Below are 19,401 nucleotides of genomic sequence, written 5' to 3' on the forward strand. Positions count from 1 at the left end.
AGACTGATCTGAACATCCAAACGACTAAATCTTAGACTGGTCTGAACATCCAAACAGCCAAACGACTAAATAGACTGATCTGAACATCCAAACGACTAAATCTTAGAGACTGATCTGAACATCCAAACGACTAAATCATAGACTGATCTGAACATCCAAACAGCCAAATGACTAAATCTTAGACTGATCTGAACATCCAAACGACTAAATCATAGACTGATCTGAACATCCAAACAGCCAAATGACTAAATCTTAGACTGATCTGAACATCCAAACGACTAAATCATAGACTGATCTGAACATCCAAACAGCCAAATGACTAAATCATAGACTGATCTGAACATCCAAACAGCCAAATGACTAAATCTTAGACTGATCTGAACATCCAAACGACTAAATCATAGACTGATCTGAACATCCAAACAGCCAAATGACTAAATCTTAGACTGATCTGAACATCCAAACAGCCAAATGACTAAATCATAGACTGATCTGAACATCGAAACATCCAAACAACTAAATCTTAGACTGATCTGAACATCCAAACGACTAAATCATAGACTGATCTGAACATCCAAACAGCCAAATGACTAAATCTTAGACTGATCTGAACATCCAAACGACTAAATCATAGACTGATCTGAACATCCAAACAGCCAAATGACTAAATCTTAGACTGATCTGAACATCCAAACGACTAAATCATAGACTGATCTGAACATCCAAACAACTAAATCTTAGACTGATCTGAACATCCAAACGACTAAATCATAGACTGATCTGAACATCCAAACGACTAAATCTTAGACTGATCTGAACATCCAAACGACTAAATCATAGACTGATCTGAACATCCAAACAGCCAAATGACTAAATCTTAGACTGATCTGAACATCCAAACGACTAAATCATAGACTGATCTGAACATCCAAACGACTAAATCTTAGACTGATCTGAACATCCAAACGACTAAATCATAGACTGATCTGAACATCCAAACAGCCAAATGACTAAATCTTAGACTGATCTGAACATCCAAACGACTAAATCATAGACTGATCTGAACATCCAAACAGCCAAATGACTAAATCATAGACTGATCTGAACATCGAAACATCTAAATCAAACTGATCTGAACATCTAAATCTTAGACTGATCTGAACATCCAAACGACTAAATCATAGACTGATCTGAACATCCAAACAGCCAAATGACTAAATCTTAGACTGATCTGAACATCCAAACGACTAAATCATAGACTGATCTGAACATCCAAACAGCCAAATGACTAAATCTTAGACTGATCTGAACATCCAAACGACTAAATCATAGACTGATCTGAACATCATCCAAACACTAAATCTAAATCTTAGACTGATCTGAACATCCAAACGACTAAATCATAGACTGATCTGAACATCCAAACAGCCAAATGACTAAATCTTAGACTGATCTGAACATCCAAACGACTAAATCATAGACTAAATCTTAGACTGATCTGAACATCCAAACAACTAAATCTTAGACTGATCTGAACATCCAAACGACTAAATCATAGACTGATCTGAACATCCAAACAGCCAAATGACTAAATCTTAGACTGATCTGAACATCCAAACGACTAAATCATAGACTGATCTGAACATCCAAACAGCCAAATGACTAAATCTTAGACTGATCTGAACATCCAAACAGCCAAATGACTAAATCTTAGACTGATCTGAACATCCAAACAGCCAAACGACTAAATAGACTGATCTGAACATCCAAACGACTAAATCACAGACTGATCTGAACATCGAAACATCCAAACGACTAAATCTTAGACTGATCTGAACATCCAAAGAACTAAATCTTAGACTGATCTGAACATCCAAACGACTAAATCATAGACTGATCTGAACATCCAAACAGCCAAATGACTAAATCTTAGACTGATCTGAACATCCAAACGACTAAATCATAGACTGATCTGAACATCCAAACAGCCAAATGACTAAATCTTAGACTGATCTGAACATCCAAACGACTAAATCATAGACTGATCTGAACATCCAAACGACTAAATCTCAGACTGATCTGAACATCCAAACGACTAAATCATAGACTGATCTGAACATCCAAACATCCAAATGACTAAATCTTAGACTGATCTGAACATCCAAACGACTAAATCATAGACTGATCTGAACATCCAAACGACTAAATCTTAGACTGATCTGAACATCCAAACGACTAAATCATAGACTGATCTGAACATCCAAACAGCCAAATGACTAAATCATAGACTGATCTGAACATCGAAACAGCCAAACGACTAAATCATAGACTGATCTGAACATCCAAACGACTAAATCTTAGACTGGTCTGAACATCGAAACAGCCAAACGACTAAATAGACTGATCTGAACATCCAAACAACTAAATCATAGACTGATCTGAACATCGAAACAGCCAAATGACTAAATCTTAGACTGATCTGAACATCCAAACGACTAAATCTTAGACTGATCTGAACATCCAAATGACTAAATCATAGACTGATCTGAACATCCAAACAGCCAAATGACTAAATCTTAGACTGATCTGAACATCCAAACGACTAAATCATAGACTGATCTGAACATCCAAACAGCCAAACGACTAAATAGACTGATCTGAACATCCAAACAACTAAATCATAGACTGATCTGAACATCGAAACATCCAAACGACTAAATCTTAGACTGATCTGAACATCCAAACGACTAAATCTTAGACTGATCTGAACATACAAACGACTAAATCATAGACTGATCTGAACATCCAAAAAGCCAAATGACTAAATCTTAGACTGATCTGAACATCCAAACGACTAAATCATAGACTGATCTGAACATCCAAACGACTAAATCTTAGACTGATCTGAACATCCAAACGACTAAATCATAGACTGATCTGAACATCCAAACAGCCAAATGACTAAATCTTAGACTGATCTGAACATCCAAACGACTAAATCATAGACTGATCTGAACATCCAAACAGCCAAATGACTAAATCTTCCAATGAGAGTTAAAGTTACAGTTTGTTTTCTTTCATGACACCACTAGAGCACACTGACTTATTAATCATAGACTACTGGATGTCAAATATTTAGCTATTTTTGCATATAGTTTTAGAGAAGAAACCTGCTACATTTTTCCATTAGAAAGAAGGAACCATCCAACAGGCAGAATGGCACATACAGTGTTCGAGATTAGCGGTATCCCGATATCCCGGGGATACCAGAATTCAAGAACCCAATATCCCACCGGGATACATATAATAATAAATTCTCAGGTGGAATACCAGATTTTGAAATGTTAGTATCCAACTGGGATACTGCCCAAATTTTTTAATCTCGAACACTGACATACGACGATCTTTTAATATGCCAGTTGTGGTGCACTGGCTGGAATGAGAAATGACCAGTTACAGTGCCCACCGACAGGGATTGATCCTGGACCGACCATGCATCAGACGAGCACCTTACTGCTGGGCTATGGTCCGCCCTAGACTCTTCCAATGAATCACGGGTATCGTGTTCTGGTTACATCATTGCCACCGATTAGAGGTCAGGTGGAGATGAAAAGAAACAAATAAAGAACAGTAACTCTTACTTGTCTTTAGTGAAAACCGCCTCCAAGTAGTCTCCCCACAAGGCCCAGGCCTTAACAAGAGTGTCGTGCATCTGTACGGCCGCGGAGAAGGCCTTGTTGGCGTCCTCCGACCGGTTTATCTGGGCCAGGAACATGCCTTTCAACGCATAAAACTCGGCCGTCATTTCCTTGGTGAAATACTTCAGGTTCGTAGACTCTATCACTTCAAGGCCCTAATGAGAGGAAAATTAAAAATAATAATAATAAAATAGCAGTGAATAACAATCTAGGATGTTTTACAAAAATTGATTCAAGGTATTATTTTAAAAATAACATTACAGAAATAAGGTTGAAGAAGTGTGTGGTGTTTTTTTTTTATGGACAATCAACTTCCAAACACTATAATTCTACTTTAATTGTAATATGCAGGCATGGATCCAGGAGGGGTCGAGAGGCTGACAACAAAATATTGTTTTCACATATTTCTGTGTAGACACCCACCCCCCCTCCCCTGCAAAAAATCCTGGATCCACACCTGATATGACCGATGACCATGAACAAATAATGACACCTCCGCACCGTTTTAAACTATGGTTATTTGGTGTCTAACAGATGGTTAGGACAGCACATACCAGTCTTTGAGGTATCAGTTACGAGGCACTGGTTTGGGATCGATTCTATGATCCATGGCACCTCAAGAGAGTATTCTACCACTGAGAATCTCCCTTAGTGTTACTACATTAAATACAGTTATTTACTGGGGGGAAAAAAGATTTGGTTTACATCAATCAGCTCTAATGCATTACCTCATTCAGTTCATTTTTGCCCATCACTCCCGACATCTGCAGGTAACATTTGACTTGCTGACGGATTTTTTGGAAGCAGTCCACAATAGGCACACTTGGAATTGTATGAATTCTGTACAGAAAAAAAAGAAGGTAGGTTTGAAACAATTTTTAAAAAAGAAGAAATTCATTATAAAAACTTCAAGCTGTCTTAACAATTAAGAATTATTTAGGAAATTCTAAGGAAAATAATTTTCTATTCCATTGAAATCTACCCCCTGCCCAACAATAAAAAAACAAAGAAGTGTTTTATTTAACGACACACTCAACACATTTTATTTACGGTTATATGGCGTCAGACATATGGTTCAGGACCACACAGATTTTGAGAGGAAACCCGCTGTCGCCACTACATGGGCTACTCTTCCGATTGGCAGCAAGGGATCTTTTATTTGCGCTTCCCACAGGCAGGCTAGCACAAACCATGGCCTTTGTTGAACCAGTTATGGATCACTGGTCGGTGCAAGTGGTTTACACCTACCCATTGAGCCTTGCGGAGTACTCACTCAGGGTTTGGAGTCAGTATCTGGATTAAAAATCCCATGCCTCGACTGGGATCCGAACCCAGTACCTACCAGCCTGTATACCGATGGCCTGCCACGACGCCACCGAGGCCGGTGCCCAACAATAAAGACTATTTTATATACAATATCAATTTCATGGAATTAAATGTCTTGTTCCAACAGTCCGATGCAAACCCCCCGCCCCAAAAAAAACCCAATAAACAAACAAACAAAAATACCACCTCATCCTACCACCCAACACATTTAAAACAAAATTAAATATGTGCAAGTCATAATTATCAAATTCTATTTATAAAAATATTAAAATTTAATTTCAATTTTAAAAAAAAACATGCTTTGAGATAAACAGCCACAGGTTTGCTAAACTGATCTAAGATTTATAATTTGTTGAAAATGGAGTTAAATTTATTATATGCGAAGATTTAATGAAGAACTAAATACAAATTGTTGTGTCACTGTAGACACCATTCACATAAACTACCTGCTAAGAGTATCCAGGGAGACTCCGGTGAGATTGTGTTTCCGGGCAATCTTTCCAAAATGTATTATAGCCTGAGCAGAGGCATGGACACCAAGCATGGAGTGGTTATTCTGCTGAAAAAACACAACAACAATACACTTATGAACATAGGCTAATGAATAAAACAATTATCCGGAGAGTACTGCTAAAGCAATATTTCCCCACCCAGGTCAGGTCATAGGGCTTAACGTGCACATTTAGAGCAAGTTGTTGTAGCATACACGTCCCCAACCAGGCCCAACTAATTTTAATACCTCCTAAGTTCAAGGGCAAATTCCAATGCAAGTCAAACTTGATCTATAACTCTATATAAAACTATTGACAAATTTCATCTCAATACTCTGAAACAATGCAAAAAAAACCCAGAAACAATCAAAGGCCAGAAACCAATATGAGAGACAAATGGCCAGGAAATGTTTTATTTAACGATTCACTCAACACATTTTATTTATGGTTATATGGCGTCAGACTTATGGTTAAGGACCACACAGATATTGAGAGAGGAAACCCGCTATCGCCACTTCATAGGCTACTCTTTTCGATTAGCAGCAATGGATCTTTTATATGCACCATCCCACAAACAGGGTAGTACATACCACAGCCTTTGATGTACCAGTCGTGGTGCACTGGCTGGAGTGAGAAATAGCCCAATGGGCCCACCGACAGGGAACAATCCCAAACCGACCACACATCAAGCAAGCACTTTACCACTGGGCTATGTCTCGCCATCAACTTATAAATGGGTACTAATAACATATCCCCTGAATGTATCTGATAAAATATTTTAAAATAAAATATTGATAGATCTTTGCTTCCTATTAAATAAAACTAGTTTACTGACTTTAATGCAAACTCGGTACACTTTTCTTTTTTAATCTTTAAGAATCTTCATTTCTAAACAATATTATACAATTACTAAGAAAAAAAAAAAGAGTCTCAAAATATATACTTTAATGTAAGCTTGTTAGAAATGATTGCATGAATTTGACACTAATGTTTTAAAGAGACAGTCTGAAGTGAATGTAGACATACTGGATCAGTCTGAGCGTGTGAGTCGTAGTGGTTGACAATAAACTGATAGTGATGCTGTCTCCACGTGAAGATGTCGCTCCAGTGAGACAGATCGTCAGATATCATCGGCAGTCGATTCCTGAAATTACACAAATAACTTCTTATAAAGAAAAAAAGAGAGGAATGTTTCATTTATTATTTAGCACATTTTTATTAGAATTATATTGTAAAGGACCACACAGATAATGAGAGGGGAAACCCGCTGTCGCCACTTCATGGGCTACACTTTCTTATTAGCAGCAACGGATCTTTTATATGCAGCATCCCACAGACAGCATAGAACATACCACAACCTTTGGTACATCAGTTGTGGTGCACTGGCTGGAACAAGAAATAGCCCGATGGACCCACTGATGGGAATCAATCCTAGATCTACATCGCATCAAGTGAGCTATATCCCGCTACTCATCTTATGTAATGAAAATGTAACAGTAAAAAATTACTTTAATATATTTGCATTTTCGGCCAAAATTAAATTGCTGGCAGGCAATTTGAGCCAAATCTGTTTAACAAAATCTAAGCATATGGTGTCTAGCCTATGGTTATTTCAACAATTAGTCAAGAGACAGGAAACCCACTGCCATCACTTCAGTTTAGTTTAAATGAACATCACTTTACAAAGATTTATTCAACACAGGTTTATCACCAAAATACATGTCAATGAAAGATTTAAAATCTATCTCAGTGTCTCAGATCACAGGGTGTCATTTAGCCACAGAAGTTAAAGTTTGTTTCATTTAATGACACCACTAGAGCACATTGATTAATTAAATAATCATCGGCTATTGGATGTCAAACATTTGGTAATTCTGACAGTCATCAGAGAAAACCCGCTACATTTTTCCTAATGCAGCAAAGGATCTTTTATATGCACTTTCCCCACAGACAGGAAAGCACATACCACGGCCTTTGACCAGTTGTGGTGCACTGGTTGGAACAAGAAAAAAAACCCAAACAGTTGAATGGATCCACCGAGGTGGTTTGATCCTACGATGCAAGCACCTCAAGCGAGCACTCAACGGACTGAGCTAAATCTTGCCCCTTTTAGCCACAGAGGATGACTCACTTCCACGTCTTGACGATGGCCTTCATGTCGTGGACCGAAGAACTGCGCGTGATGTTGCCAGGCTGGAGTCCCTGATTTATCTGAGCCGCTTCCTGCAGTTCCATGATCTGCTGGGCTGCCTGGAAAACCCAAAGACAAGCTTTCTACAGAAACCAACAAACTTTCTTCACTCAGGTTGGTATTTGTTAAAAAAAAGGAAGGAAGGAGGGGGAGGGAGGAAATATTTTATTTAATGACACACTTAACACATTTTATTTACAGTTATATGGCATCAGACATATGGTTAAGAACCACACTGATATTGAGAGAGGCACTCAACACATTTTATTTACGGTTATATGGCATCAGACATATGGTTAAGGACCACACTGATATTGAGAGAGGCACTCAACACATTTTATTTACGGTTATATGGCATCAGACATATGGGAAAAAAAGAGAAAGCAATGTTTGATTTAACGACGCACTCAACACATTGTATTTACAGTTATATGGCGTCGGACATATGGTCAAGGACCACACAGATATTGAGAGAGGAAACCCGCTGTCGTCACTTCATGGGCTACTCTTATCGATAAGCCGCAAAGGATCTTTTATATGCACCATCCCACAGACAGGATAACACATACCACGGCCTTTTATACCAGTCGTGGTGCACTGGCTGGAACGAGAAATAGCCCAATGGGCCCACTGATAGGGATCGATCCCACACCGACCACACATCGAGCGAGTTGTTAAAAAAAAAGAAAAAAAAAAGAAAGAAAAAAAAAGAAAACAAGAAAACAAGAATACAAAGAAAACAAATATTCTGAGAGTACTACTAAAGCATTACATGTCCCCTACCAGGCCCAACAAATTTTCTTATCTTCTAAATTGAAGGACCATAACTATGTGAAAAATGGGTAAATTGCCATGAAACAGAACATAATAAAGTTATACACAAAATTTTCTTCAGGTATTGCAAAAAAAAAATTAATTCAGAAAACAAATTTTCGAATTGCCCAACATCAAGGGCCATAACTCTGTCAAAAATAGATAAATCGCCATTGAAGTCAAACTTTACTGAAGAATAGTTGAAGCATGTTTTGTTTGATTTATTAATAATCAGCTACTGGATGTCAAACATTTGATAATTCTGAAATTTTTTCCATTAGTAGCAAAAAATCTTTTACGTGCACTTTCTCACACAAGACAGCACATACTACACCTTTTGATATACTAGTTGTGAGGTACTGGTTGGGATTAGAAAAAACCAGAGATTGGGTCAACCAATGAGATTTGATTTAAGCACCTCAGGCAGCACTCTACCGACTGAGCTAGATCCTGTACCAATTTGTAATTAATGTTTGGGACAAGTTTTTATGATGATTAACAATAATCAGACCACTAGACTCAGACCAAATGAAGGCTGTTCACTTGATCTTACCAGCAGCAGTTTTACATGGGTGTGAGAGACAATACTGGGAAAGAAAGATAGAAATGTTTTATTTAACGACGCACTCGACATATTTTATTGACGGTTATATGGCGTCAGACATATGGTTAAGGACCACACTGATATTGAGAAAGGAAACCCGCTGTCACCACTTCATGGGCTACTCTTTTCGATTAGCAGCAAGGGATCTTTTATATGCACCATCCCACAGACAGGGTAGTATATACCACGTCCTTTGATATTCCAGTCGTGGTGCACTGGCTGGAACGAGAAATCGATACTGGGAAGTAGCCTCAACTCCTTAATAGCCAGGTTACTGGAGACCTCAAACAGATATAGTTCAGTAGGAATGTTTAGTGCTGATAAATTTTATGGAATTAATATTGACCACACCAAGAGACAGCTGAAATGAAGTGGATGTTCCTACCTGTAGCAGTGGAACATGGATATGAGACACGATACTGGGAAGTCGCCTCCACTCCTTTATAGCCAGGTTACTGGACACCTCAACCAGACGCTCAATCTGAAATCAATATCAAACAAATTAATAACATAGCCTTGGTCAGGGATAAAAAATGATATTGGATTTTTTTTTAAATCTGGAAAACTTTGCTGGGTCTTTTAAAGTAAGGGGCTACTGTGATCGTTTCATGAAAGACAAGAGACTTTTAATGTTTTTGGATAGCATAAAAAAACATGGAATTCCAGACAAATTGCAAGAGAAATAAACTAGGATTGCTGTCAACTAATTCCAGTGGTTTAGAAACACTACACATAAATCAAAGTTTAATCTATTATCCTTTATACCAAACAAAACGATTTAACCTGTTAAAATAAACAAGACAAATTTTACACATTACTATTCAAAAATCATCACAGAAAGTACTAACTAATATAGAAATAAAATAATGAAATAAACTATGGTTACTGTCAATTAATTACAATAACAGAAATATGTTAAAAAAAAGTACACATAAATCTAAGTTTAATCAATTATCCTTTATACTAAACAGAATTGCTTAAATTCGTCAACACTGACAAATTTTACACATTACTATTCAAGGATCACCACAGAAATAACTAATATACATGAAAATAAAAACAGTATTATCAAAGCAACCAGTCTTACCATGACCATGTTGAGATGGTGGTCGTCAGGATGACAAATAGCAATGTAGCCTCGATACAAATTCACTTTCCATGCCAGCTCCTTCGGACAGCTCAATTCAACCTAAATAAAAAACAAACACCCAGCTGAATGTGAAATCTAAATGATGTTCTAGTTCATATTTTTACACAAGGCAGAGTCCAATGAATGTTAGCATAATCCCATGAATCGGCCTCAGTGGTGTAGTGGTTAAGACATTGGAATTGAGGTTGGTAGGTACAGGGTTCGCATCCCTACACCTGTCCCCATCCAAAGCGAATTTAACAACTGAGATAAATCCCCACTTCAACAAATACATGATTGCCAAATGATTACCAAATGCACAAGAATTCATTCTCAGAAATAGCCAAACCACTTTTTATATCATCATCATCATTTCCTGTCATGCCTAGTGGCAGTTAGAGCAGTGAACAAGTTCCTCCATGCCAGTCTATCCCTTGCCAATCTCTCGATGGTGCCCCAACTGTGTCCCGTCTCCTTCATCTCTATTTCCACTGTTCGGCGCCATACTGTTTTCGGACGTCCTCTCTTTCTTTTGCCTTCAGGGGTCCAGCACACTGCAGTTCTGGTGACAGATGTGTCTTCTTTTCGGAGCACATGGCCAATTCACTTCCACAGTAATACAGTGGTATAAATAATTCAAATATTTTGGAACTAGTAGTCACAAAACTATCCTACAGCCATAAAAGAGTCAGCACCTATATCAAGATGATGACCTACCTGCGCGAGTGAATCCTTCATGAGGGCCCACTTTGGGACTCTCCACGCACTTTCCAAGACCAGGTTGGAGTTGGTGTTACCCTTGGAATTGGCATACTCCAGCAACAAGTCCCACTGATGCAGTTCCTTGGAGCACCTGATAAACACAACAACATCTGTTAAGTCTTTGAATACAACAGTATTTGTTACGTCTTTGAACACAACAGTATTTGTTAAGTCTTTAAACACCACAACATCTGTTAAGATTTTTAAACATTTGTTGTCTTTGAACACAACAGTATATTTGTTGTCTTTGAACACAACAGTATATTTGTTGTCTTTGAACACAACAGTATATTTGTTGCCTTTGAACACAACAGTATATTTGTTGCCTTTGAACACAACCGTATATTTGTTGTCTTTGAACACAACAGTATATTTGTTGTCTTTGAACACAACAGTATATTTGTTGTTTTTGAGAGATGTATCAAACTTGCAGGGTGTTAAAGGGACACACCCTAGTTTTTAAACACTAAGGTATATTTTTGACTGTTAGAGCAGTTTGTGATAACTGAAATCATACTTTACTTAACATTTTATGGTTTAGATTTAAAATTTCCATACATTCAAGTGTTTTTGGTCATCCTGGTGTTTTTAATATCACAAAGGGCATTTCTCATATTTTTAAAAATGTACGTGCGTCTGAGAAGTAACAGTTATGGAGTCGAGTTTTAATCTATTTTTAGAGGGTATTTCACAATTTCAAAAAAAAGAAAGAAAGAAATGTTTTATTTAACGACGCACTCAACGCATTTTATTTACGGTTATATGGCGTCAGACATATGGTTAAGGACCACACAGATTTTGAGAGGAAACTCGCTGTCGCCACTACATGGGCTACTCTTCCGATTAGCAGCAAGGGATCTTTTATTTGCGCTTCCCAAACGCAGGATAGCACAAACCATGGCCTTTGTTGAACCAGTTATGGATCACTGGTCGGTGCAAGTGGTTTACACCTACCCATTGAGCCTTGCGGAGCACTCACTCAGGTTTTGGAGTCGGTATCTGGATTAAAAATCCCATGCCTCGACTGGGATCCGAACTCAGTACCTACCAGCCTGTAGACCGATGGCCTGCCACAACGCCACCGAGGCCGGTACTTCACAATTTCAAAGTCACAAACTCGTGTTTCACTCAATTGTTATTTATCCAAATGTGTTACAGGTTTGTAGATTAACTAAACTTCGTGTTAATTTTCACGGGTTGAAACTAGGGTCTGTCTCTTTAAGACTAAATATTACTAAGGTTACACTGGCCAAATTACTGTGACTACTTGCTTATTTTAGGCATTTTAATATTTATTTTTTTATTAAATGACCAGTAAAGATTCATAAAGTTACAAGAATAAATAAGTGATTTTTTTTTTCACCACAGAAAATAAAAGCAAATAAGTTTTAAAAATTTTAGTCATAGAAAAATGTTTGCGACAAAAAAAGGAAAAAAATTGAAAAGAAAAAACAAGAGAATAAAACTGACAATTAAAATACACCTGCACTATTAAACCATTGAAAATCTGTTCATTACCTTTCAGCAATGGATTAAAAAAAACCTCCACTAATTTATTATCCCTCCAGAACCACTAATGTTAAAATCTATTAATTACATATTTGATACATAATATATTTTATTAGTGTATTTTAAGTAGGAGAATATCCTCGTAACTACATTCCTGAAAAATAATGGGACTCGGCCCTAGTGGGCCTTGTCTCCTTTATTTTTCAAGATTGGAGAGATACTCGGACATTCATCTATACTGAATGTATTTTATAAACGTATGTTTACCTGATCCAGTGATCTTCCCAGAGTCTGTATTCAGGTAAAACCGATGGAGAAGCTGGACTTGTGTTGTGATCCTGTCGAGCTTTTGTCAGCGCCTGTACGAAGGTAAAACTGTTAATATAATACAATTCGAAACAATTGTTATCAGAATTATTCTACAACAGGCAAAATATTTTTTTAAACCAAGAAATGAAAATGCATGCAAATCTGAAGGTTTTCATCCGTCAATGGTTAGTGTTTTTGGGGTTTTTTTAAATAAATATTTATATTATTTAAACTGGTTACAGTATCTCAACAACATATAAAGTACTAACAGAAGAGGAAGGAAGGAAATGTTTTATTTAACAATGCACTAGACACATTTTATCTATGGATATATGGCGTCGGACATATGGTTAAGGACCACACTTATATTGAGAGAGGAAACCCGCTGTCGCTAAGTCATGGGCTACTCTTTTCGATTAGCAGCAAGGGATCGTTAATATACACCATCCCACAGACAGGATAGTACATACCACAGCCTTTGTTACACCAGTTGTAGAGCACTGGCTGAAATGAGAAATAACAGAAAAGGAATGCAAATTTTAAACGATAGTTTTTTGGTGCCAACATACTATATGGTAACTACAATAAGTACTGATAATCCACTATCTATAGGGTAGTAAATAAAATGTGTCGAGTGCGTTTCTTTCTTTCTATCTATAGGGTAAAACAATGTGTGGTTTACCATCTCATATGCATTTTGTGCCTGTTCAAAAAAGCCATGCTGTTCATAAGCAATCGCAGTGTTAGTTTCGGTGTACTTGGCGCGCTTCTGCCACAGACCACACCACATATCTTCCTCCTTCAGTAAAGAGTACAGGTCACAGAGAGCATCCAACGTCTCCTGCAAAAAACAACAAAAATAAATTTGTGAATTATATATTCTTAACAATCTTACATCTTAATATTTCTCAAATTTTTTCAGTGGTTTGGTAAAAAAAAAACTTAGACTTTATCTGCTGTAGTTTTTATACTTCTTCTTTACAAAAAACTTTAAACAAATATTTTGTTTCTATTTTTTTAATTTGACTGTTTTTAAAACTTATTCTAAACACAACATAACCAGTACACGCACACACAGTCATGCAAGATCATACAATAGACTTCTTTCTCATTCCACTGCGCATGTGCCTATTGCGGAGTTACTCGAGGACGCAAACCGCGAGATCTCGCCAAAATAGACCTATCTGCAAATTGGGGGGCAAAAGCAATGAGAGGCTATGACCATTGTTCAATTATTAACTATTCCAATCGCATATGTCCGGGAAATTCGTTATCCTTCCATCGATATCCAGCCAATGAATATCGGAAATGTTTGTGGGTAATCGTTTCACGTAGAAAACGATTTTAATGTTACTCTAAGTACGAGGGTTTGTTCAGCACATTTTGTAGGAGGGAAGCCAGTGAATGCATAAGGGACCAAAACCTTACCGGTTCTGTACAGGATGTTCCTACACAGGTCCGTCTAGTATTTTATATACTTAGATATGGTGGAAAACACATTAACAGTAAAGAAAATAAATATATTTTGTATAATACTCAATGTGTTCATGTTGACACTGTATAAAAACGTGTGTATGGGTAAACAGAACGGCACCTACCTTCAACCCCCCCCCCCCCCCCCCTCAAATCCACCCTTTTTAAATTCCCACTTTATGGATATACATATAACAGCATAAAATCTCTTCTTTTTTTCAACTTTTCCCCAATTAGATAGACACTAAGAAAAATGCAACAAAACGCCTTCTGATATATCTATATATATATATATATATATATATATAATATATATATATATATATATATATATATATATATATATATATATATATATACACACACACACAGTCAAACCTGTCCTAGCGGCCACCTGTACTCAGTGGTCACCTACCTTAAGTGGCCACTTTTTTCCTCCCAAACGATTTATAATGTAAATGCACCTGTAATAAGCGGTCACAGTAAAGTTTTACTCTTATATAAAAGGGATATTTTAACAACAGCGATAAGGTGCAGCAAATAACCAATCTTCACACCTTCAGGAATACTAGTACCCATTCAGTCCCGACATCTCCACTGTGTATCAATTAAGGTAGTATGAATCTGACATGCATCTAATTGCCTCTGGGCAGGCTACGCTTGACATTTGTAGATTCACTTACTATGACAATACATCGCATGAAGTCGAATTAAATAATATTAAATGGAAAAAGAAAACAAACTTGTGGAGAACGGTTAATTTAATATATTCTATTTGCATTATTTCTTAACGAGAAAACATGTCAAAAGTTGATTTATAGTCAACTATGAAGCACACATCCGTTAATTAGCAGTACAGACGGTAAAACAAGAAACAACAACAAATGTTTTAAAGACTATATATGTAGCAACCTGTACTCGGCGGCCACCTGTCTTAAACGGCCATGTTTATCTACTCCCTTGTGTGGCCGCTTAAGACAGGTTTGACTATATATATATATATATATATATATATATATATATATATATATATATATATATATATATGTGTGTGTGTGTGTGTGTGTCTGTGTGTGTGTGTATATATATATATATATATATATATATATATATACTCTCTCTCTCTCTCTCTCTCTCTCTCTCTTTCTCAAATATATATATCGATCGATGCCATAACCTATGGAATCTGTCAAATGTTTTGTTTATACTTTTTACGAGATAGTCTTTTAATCTGGCGTTATGAAAACCCTCGGGTACGAGTCGCAGAGACTTTGTCCAAGTTGTTGCACTGCTTTTTAATTTGAACCATTTCGCTGTAAATTTCAGCGGACCGTTTTCTACGGCCATTATACCATCTAATTTGAAATATGTACATGTTAGTTGCCAAAGTTTAAAAGTCTCCTACGAAGCTACTCAAGTCATCCATAACAACCTGTCTGTCACGGCTCCCAATTTGTAAATAGACTAGTTTCAGTCTATTTTGTCAAGGGACGTTACTCTTCGCGCACATGCGCAATAGGAATGCGAAATACCTCTATTGAGTATTTATAATACATAAAATAGCCTATTCTGGACAGAGAAGCTGGTGAAAGTCGACACCTGCGCCCATGAAAGGCGTGTGCTACAACAGCTTGTTCTGAATGTGCACATTAAAACCTATAACCTGACCTGATATATGAAATAGCAATACATGCTCAAAATTAACATTCATGAAAAAATACTTTTCACAATCAATATATATATATATATAAAATTATGGAATTAATAAACTAGTTAGATTGTTTAATATTCTACTATTAAACAAAACTTAATAAGCTAAATTAAAACAACTACTATTAGCGCCTACCTGATGAGGTGAAGCCAAGGTGGGTTCAAACTCGTATTCACTACTAGGCCTGTTTTTCACCAGGGCGGTCGAGTTGTTTTCAAAAGCCATCTGTTCCAGCAGCAGACTCGTCCGATGCCACAGGTTGTGTGTGCGACCAAGGTACTGAAAATAATGATGAAACTTCCATTTAATTTCATTACAAAAAAAATTATAAAAAATTGTTCATTATTAGTTACTTTTTATCAACAAATACAAAATGAAGTTGAATTAACAATAATTATGTATTATTATTATATATACATTTCACACAAAAAAACACCCCAAAACTATAAAACAATATTTAACATACAGTCAAACCCGCTTATTTGCATACCCTCGGTGCTGCTCGATTTTGTGCAATTAACCGGGTTAGTCGATTAACCGATAGAGTACCGACTTTCACTTTGTAACAGCCATCCAACTACAAAGTGGCATGGGAGACAGTCTAGCATAATGCGGTACTTCATACCGGAACTATTACAGTTAACACATGTCACATGCAGTTAGATATATATAAATGTAAAAAAATATATCTATCGATATATATAATTAGCATGGCGTTTTTGTTTTAATCTGCCAGACCAGAAATCATTTTCTAAAAAACCAACAACGTCCGTCACTGGGCGTCGTTTTCTAAAAACACAAACTGCGTCGTTTTCTAAAAACACAAACTTTGTGCATTAAAAAAAAACCCACTGACCATCCACTAGTGTAAACAAAGTGTATTAGCCATGTAGTTAATGAGATAAACTTGAAACAACAGAACCATCAAAAAGTTCACGTTTCATCGGTGCACGTGTTTACAAAATGACGTCAGTTTCCGGAATTACCGGGCTGTTGATTGACCGAATGAATTACGTGAACTTGTATGCATTTGCTGGTATGGTGTTCTTTCCATCCCAAAAGATACGGCAAGCTTTGGTATTATTTGGGATCCCCAAATAATGACTTTGCTATAGTTAAGCAATTAAAGTTAAGCTCGGCTAGTGAGTCGTTATCAGTTCCAGCAGTTGCATTGCATGCATGACCGGTCTAACACAAACTGACCTTCATGGTGAGGTCCGACTGATTGGTGTCTAACATATAGCAGAAACTTAGGGACGATCCATAAATAACGGTCTTTGTTAGTTTGTTTTTTTGACGACCTCCCCCACCAGTCTTTTTTTTTTTTTTTTCTTTTTCCGCTACATTTTCCGGGAAGCAAGTGATAAATCGTTTCTTTTGCGTTTAACAGATATAGCGTACACTGCACTAATGAATAAGTGAACAAACAACCCTTTCTCGTCACATTTATTAAAAACATAACCGCCTAGGACGATTGATCTGTAATCTTTTAATTATTAACAAGGCTTCTCAACATAACGTATAATTGTTCAGAACAATGATTGCCCTGAACACGTCAATCGAATAGGGCCTCAATAGTTGAGTGCGCATGCGTACAAGCGCACAGGCGGTACTACTCTAAAAATAATAGTCGGAGAGTTACTTGTTATTGAGATGGCCTTGATTAACAGCAATATATTGCAAACAAAACATTAGGTCTTAGGTTTATTCAACTTAATTATGTCATTCTTAAATCTTGTAGTTATTGTGATTCGCCAGTAGTAACGTGCACACCATCTTATTTGCATGTCACGTCGATCTGTAAACAGCGATTACACTTACAGTCGGCTTACCAACACAATAAACAAATTATCGGTGATTTATTTGAGTTTTTTGAATTATAGACATTAATTTGTGACATTAATTTAGCAAAAAAAAACAAAAAAAATTTATTTATATGTGCAAATTATTATATATAGCCTGTAGTCTGTGCAATTAAAAATAAAAAATGGTTCCCCGATTAAAATTATGCTATAAAACCGATGTGCAAAATAAGTGGAGTTGACTGTATTATATTAACATATTTGTGTGCATTTTTTGTTTGACCAAGACCAGTTCAAATTGGTTTCTCATTTTCAAACAAAATGTACCGAAGTGCTAATAATATAGTTTGTCCTGACGAGTGAAAATTTGCTCAAACTAGCAAAATGTACCTCAACAGTTGTCCAGTGGACAAGTAAAAATGTTCAATAGAGTTTCATTTTGAGAAATCAAAAGGCATCATCCTTGTCCTTGAATAAAACAAATCATTTATTTGGACAAGTGAAATTATTGTTGGACTAATAAGATTTCTAGATGGGACTTATCCAGTGAAAATATCTGCTTATTCCTATCACTGTTATTTCTTTCTTTTTGGAGGCAGGTCGTAGCCCAGTGGTAAAGCGTTCGCTTGATGCGCGGTCGGTCTGGACCACGACTGGTATATCAAAGGCTGTGGTATGTGTTATCCTGTCTGTGGGATGGTGCATACATAAGATCCCTTGCTCCTAACTGAAAAAGAGTAGCCATTATGTGGCGACAGTGGGTTTCCTCTCTCAATATCTGTGTGGCCCTAAACCATATGTCCGATGTCATAAAACTGTCAATAAAATGTGTTGAGTGCGTCGTTAAAACTGTCAATAAAATGTGTTGAGTGCGTCGTTAAATAAAAGATTTCCTTCCTTCTTTCTGTCAGTATACTATGACACAAACTCTCTCACCTTGAGAACACAAGGCCTGACTGGTATGGCTGGAACACACAGAGACAGTCCCTCAAGGAAACAGTGCACAGCGCTCGGCTGACAGTCCTTCTGTATGACGTGACTGCCGCTACACAAGAACGGCACCAGCTCAGCACTCAGTAGCTGCTGCTGCTTCTCCGACAGTATCTTCCAAATCCGTGGAAACAGCTCCAGCCAGGTGTCGTGTGCAAGGTCAGTGTTGCCATGAGAAAGCTGAGAAAGGGAATTCAAGTACTGGACAGTCTGAAATTTAAGAAAAGGAAGAAACTATGGCATTATTACATAGCAAAATAATATTAAATTTAATTACAATAATAAATAAAAATTGAAGAAAACCTGGATCCTTTTCCCCTTTTTTCATAAACACTTAATCAGATCTCTAACCTCAGACTTCAGGATACATATAAAAAGAAATGAAAAAGCCCAAACTTAGATTGTTTTATTTTTTTTATATATATATAAAAAAAGAGTAAAGTTTTTATTTAACGACGCCTCTAGATCACATTGATTTTTATCTTATTATCGGCTATTGGATGTCAAACATATGGTAATTCTGACATATTTCTTTAGAGGAAACCTGCTGCCGCCACATAGGCTACTCTTTCCGATAAGCAGCAAGGGGTCTT

The 19,401-nt window shown here is 36.9% G+C and overlaps 1 protein-coding gene across 1 annotated transcript in view; it reads right to left on the reverse strand.

The window, feature by feature from the left end:
* The window catches only part of LOC121381275 (transformation/transcription domain-associated protein-like), a 120,991-nt gene that overhangs the window by 25,035 nt on the left and 76,555 nt on the right, over positions 1-19,401 (reverse strand). Inside the window, exons 64-75 of the mRNA XM_041510518.1 lie at positions 18,755-19,018; positions 16,152-16,295; positions 13,515-13,673; positions 12,791-12,882; positions 10,970-11,105; positions 10,211-10,312; positions 9,509-9,604; positions 7,647-7,765; positions 6,542-6,659; positions 5,471-5,583; positions 4,427-4,538; positions 3,642-3,853 (exon numbers count right to left, since the gene is read on the reverse strand). Of these exons, the coding sequence (XP_041366452.1) occupies positions 3,642-3,853; positions 4,427-4,538; positions 5,471-5,583; positions 6,542-6,659; positions 7,647-7,765; positions 9,509-9,604; positions 10,211-10,312; positions 10,970-11,105; positions 12,791-12,882; positions 13,515-13,673; positions 16,152-16,295; positions 18,755-19,018 (1,667 nt within the window). The remainder of the gene's footprint in view (positions 1-3,641; positions 3,854-4,426; positions 4,539-5,470; positions 5,584-6,541; positions 6,660-7,646; positions 7,766-9,508; positions 9,605-10,210; positions 10,313-10,969; positions 11,106-12,790; positions 12,883-13,514; positions 13,674-16,151; positions 16,296-18,754; positions 19,019-19,401) is intronic.

Source organism: Gigantopelta aegis, chromosome 9, assembly GCF_016097555.1.
Source record: "Gigantopelta aegis isolate Gae_Host chromosome 9, Gae_host_genome, whole genome shotgun sequence".
NCBI lineage: Eukaryota > Metazoa > Mollusca > Gastropoda > Neomphalida > Peltospiridae > Gigantopelta > Gigantopelta aegis.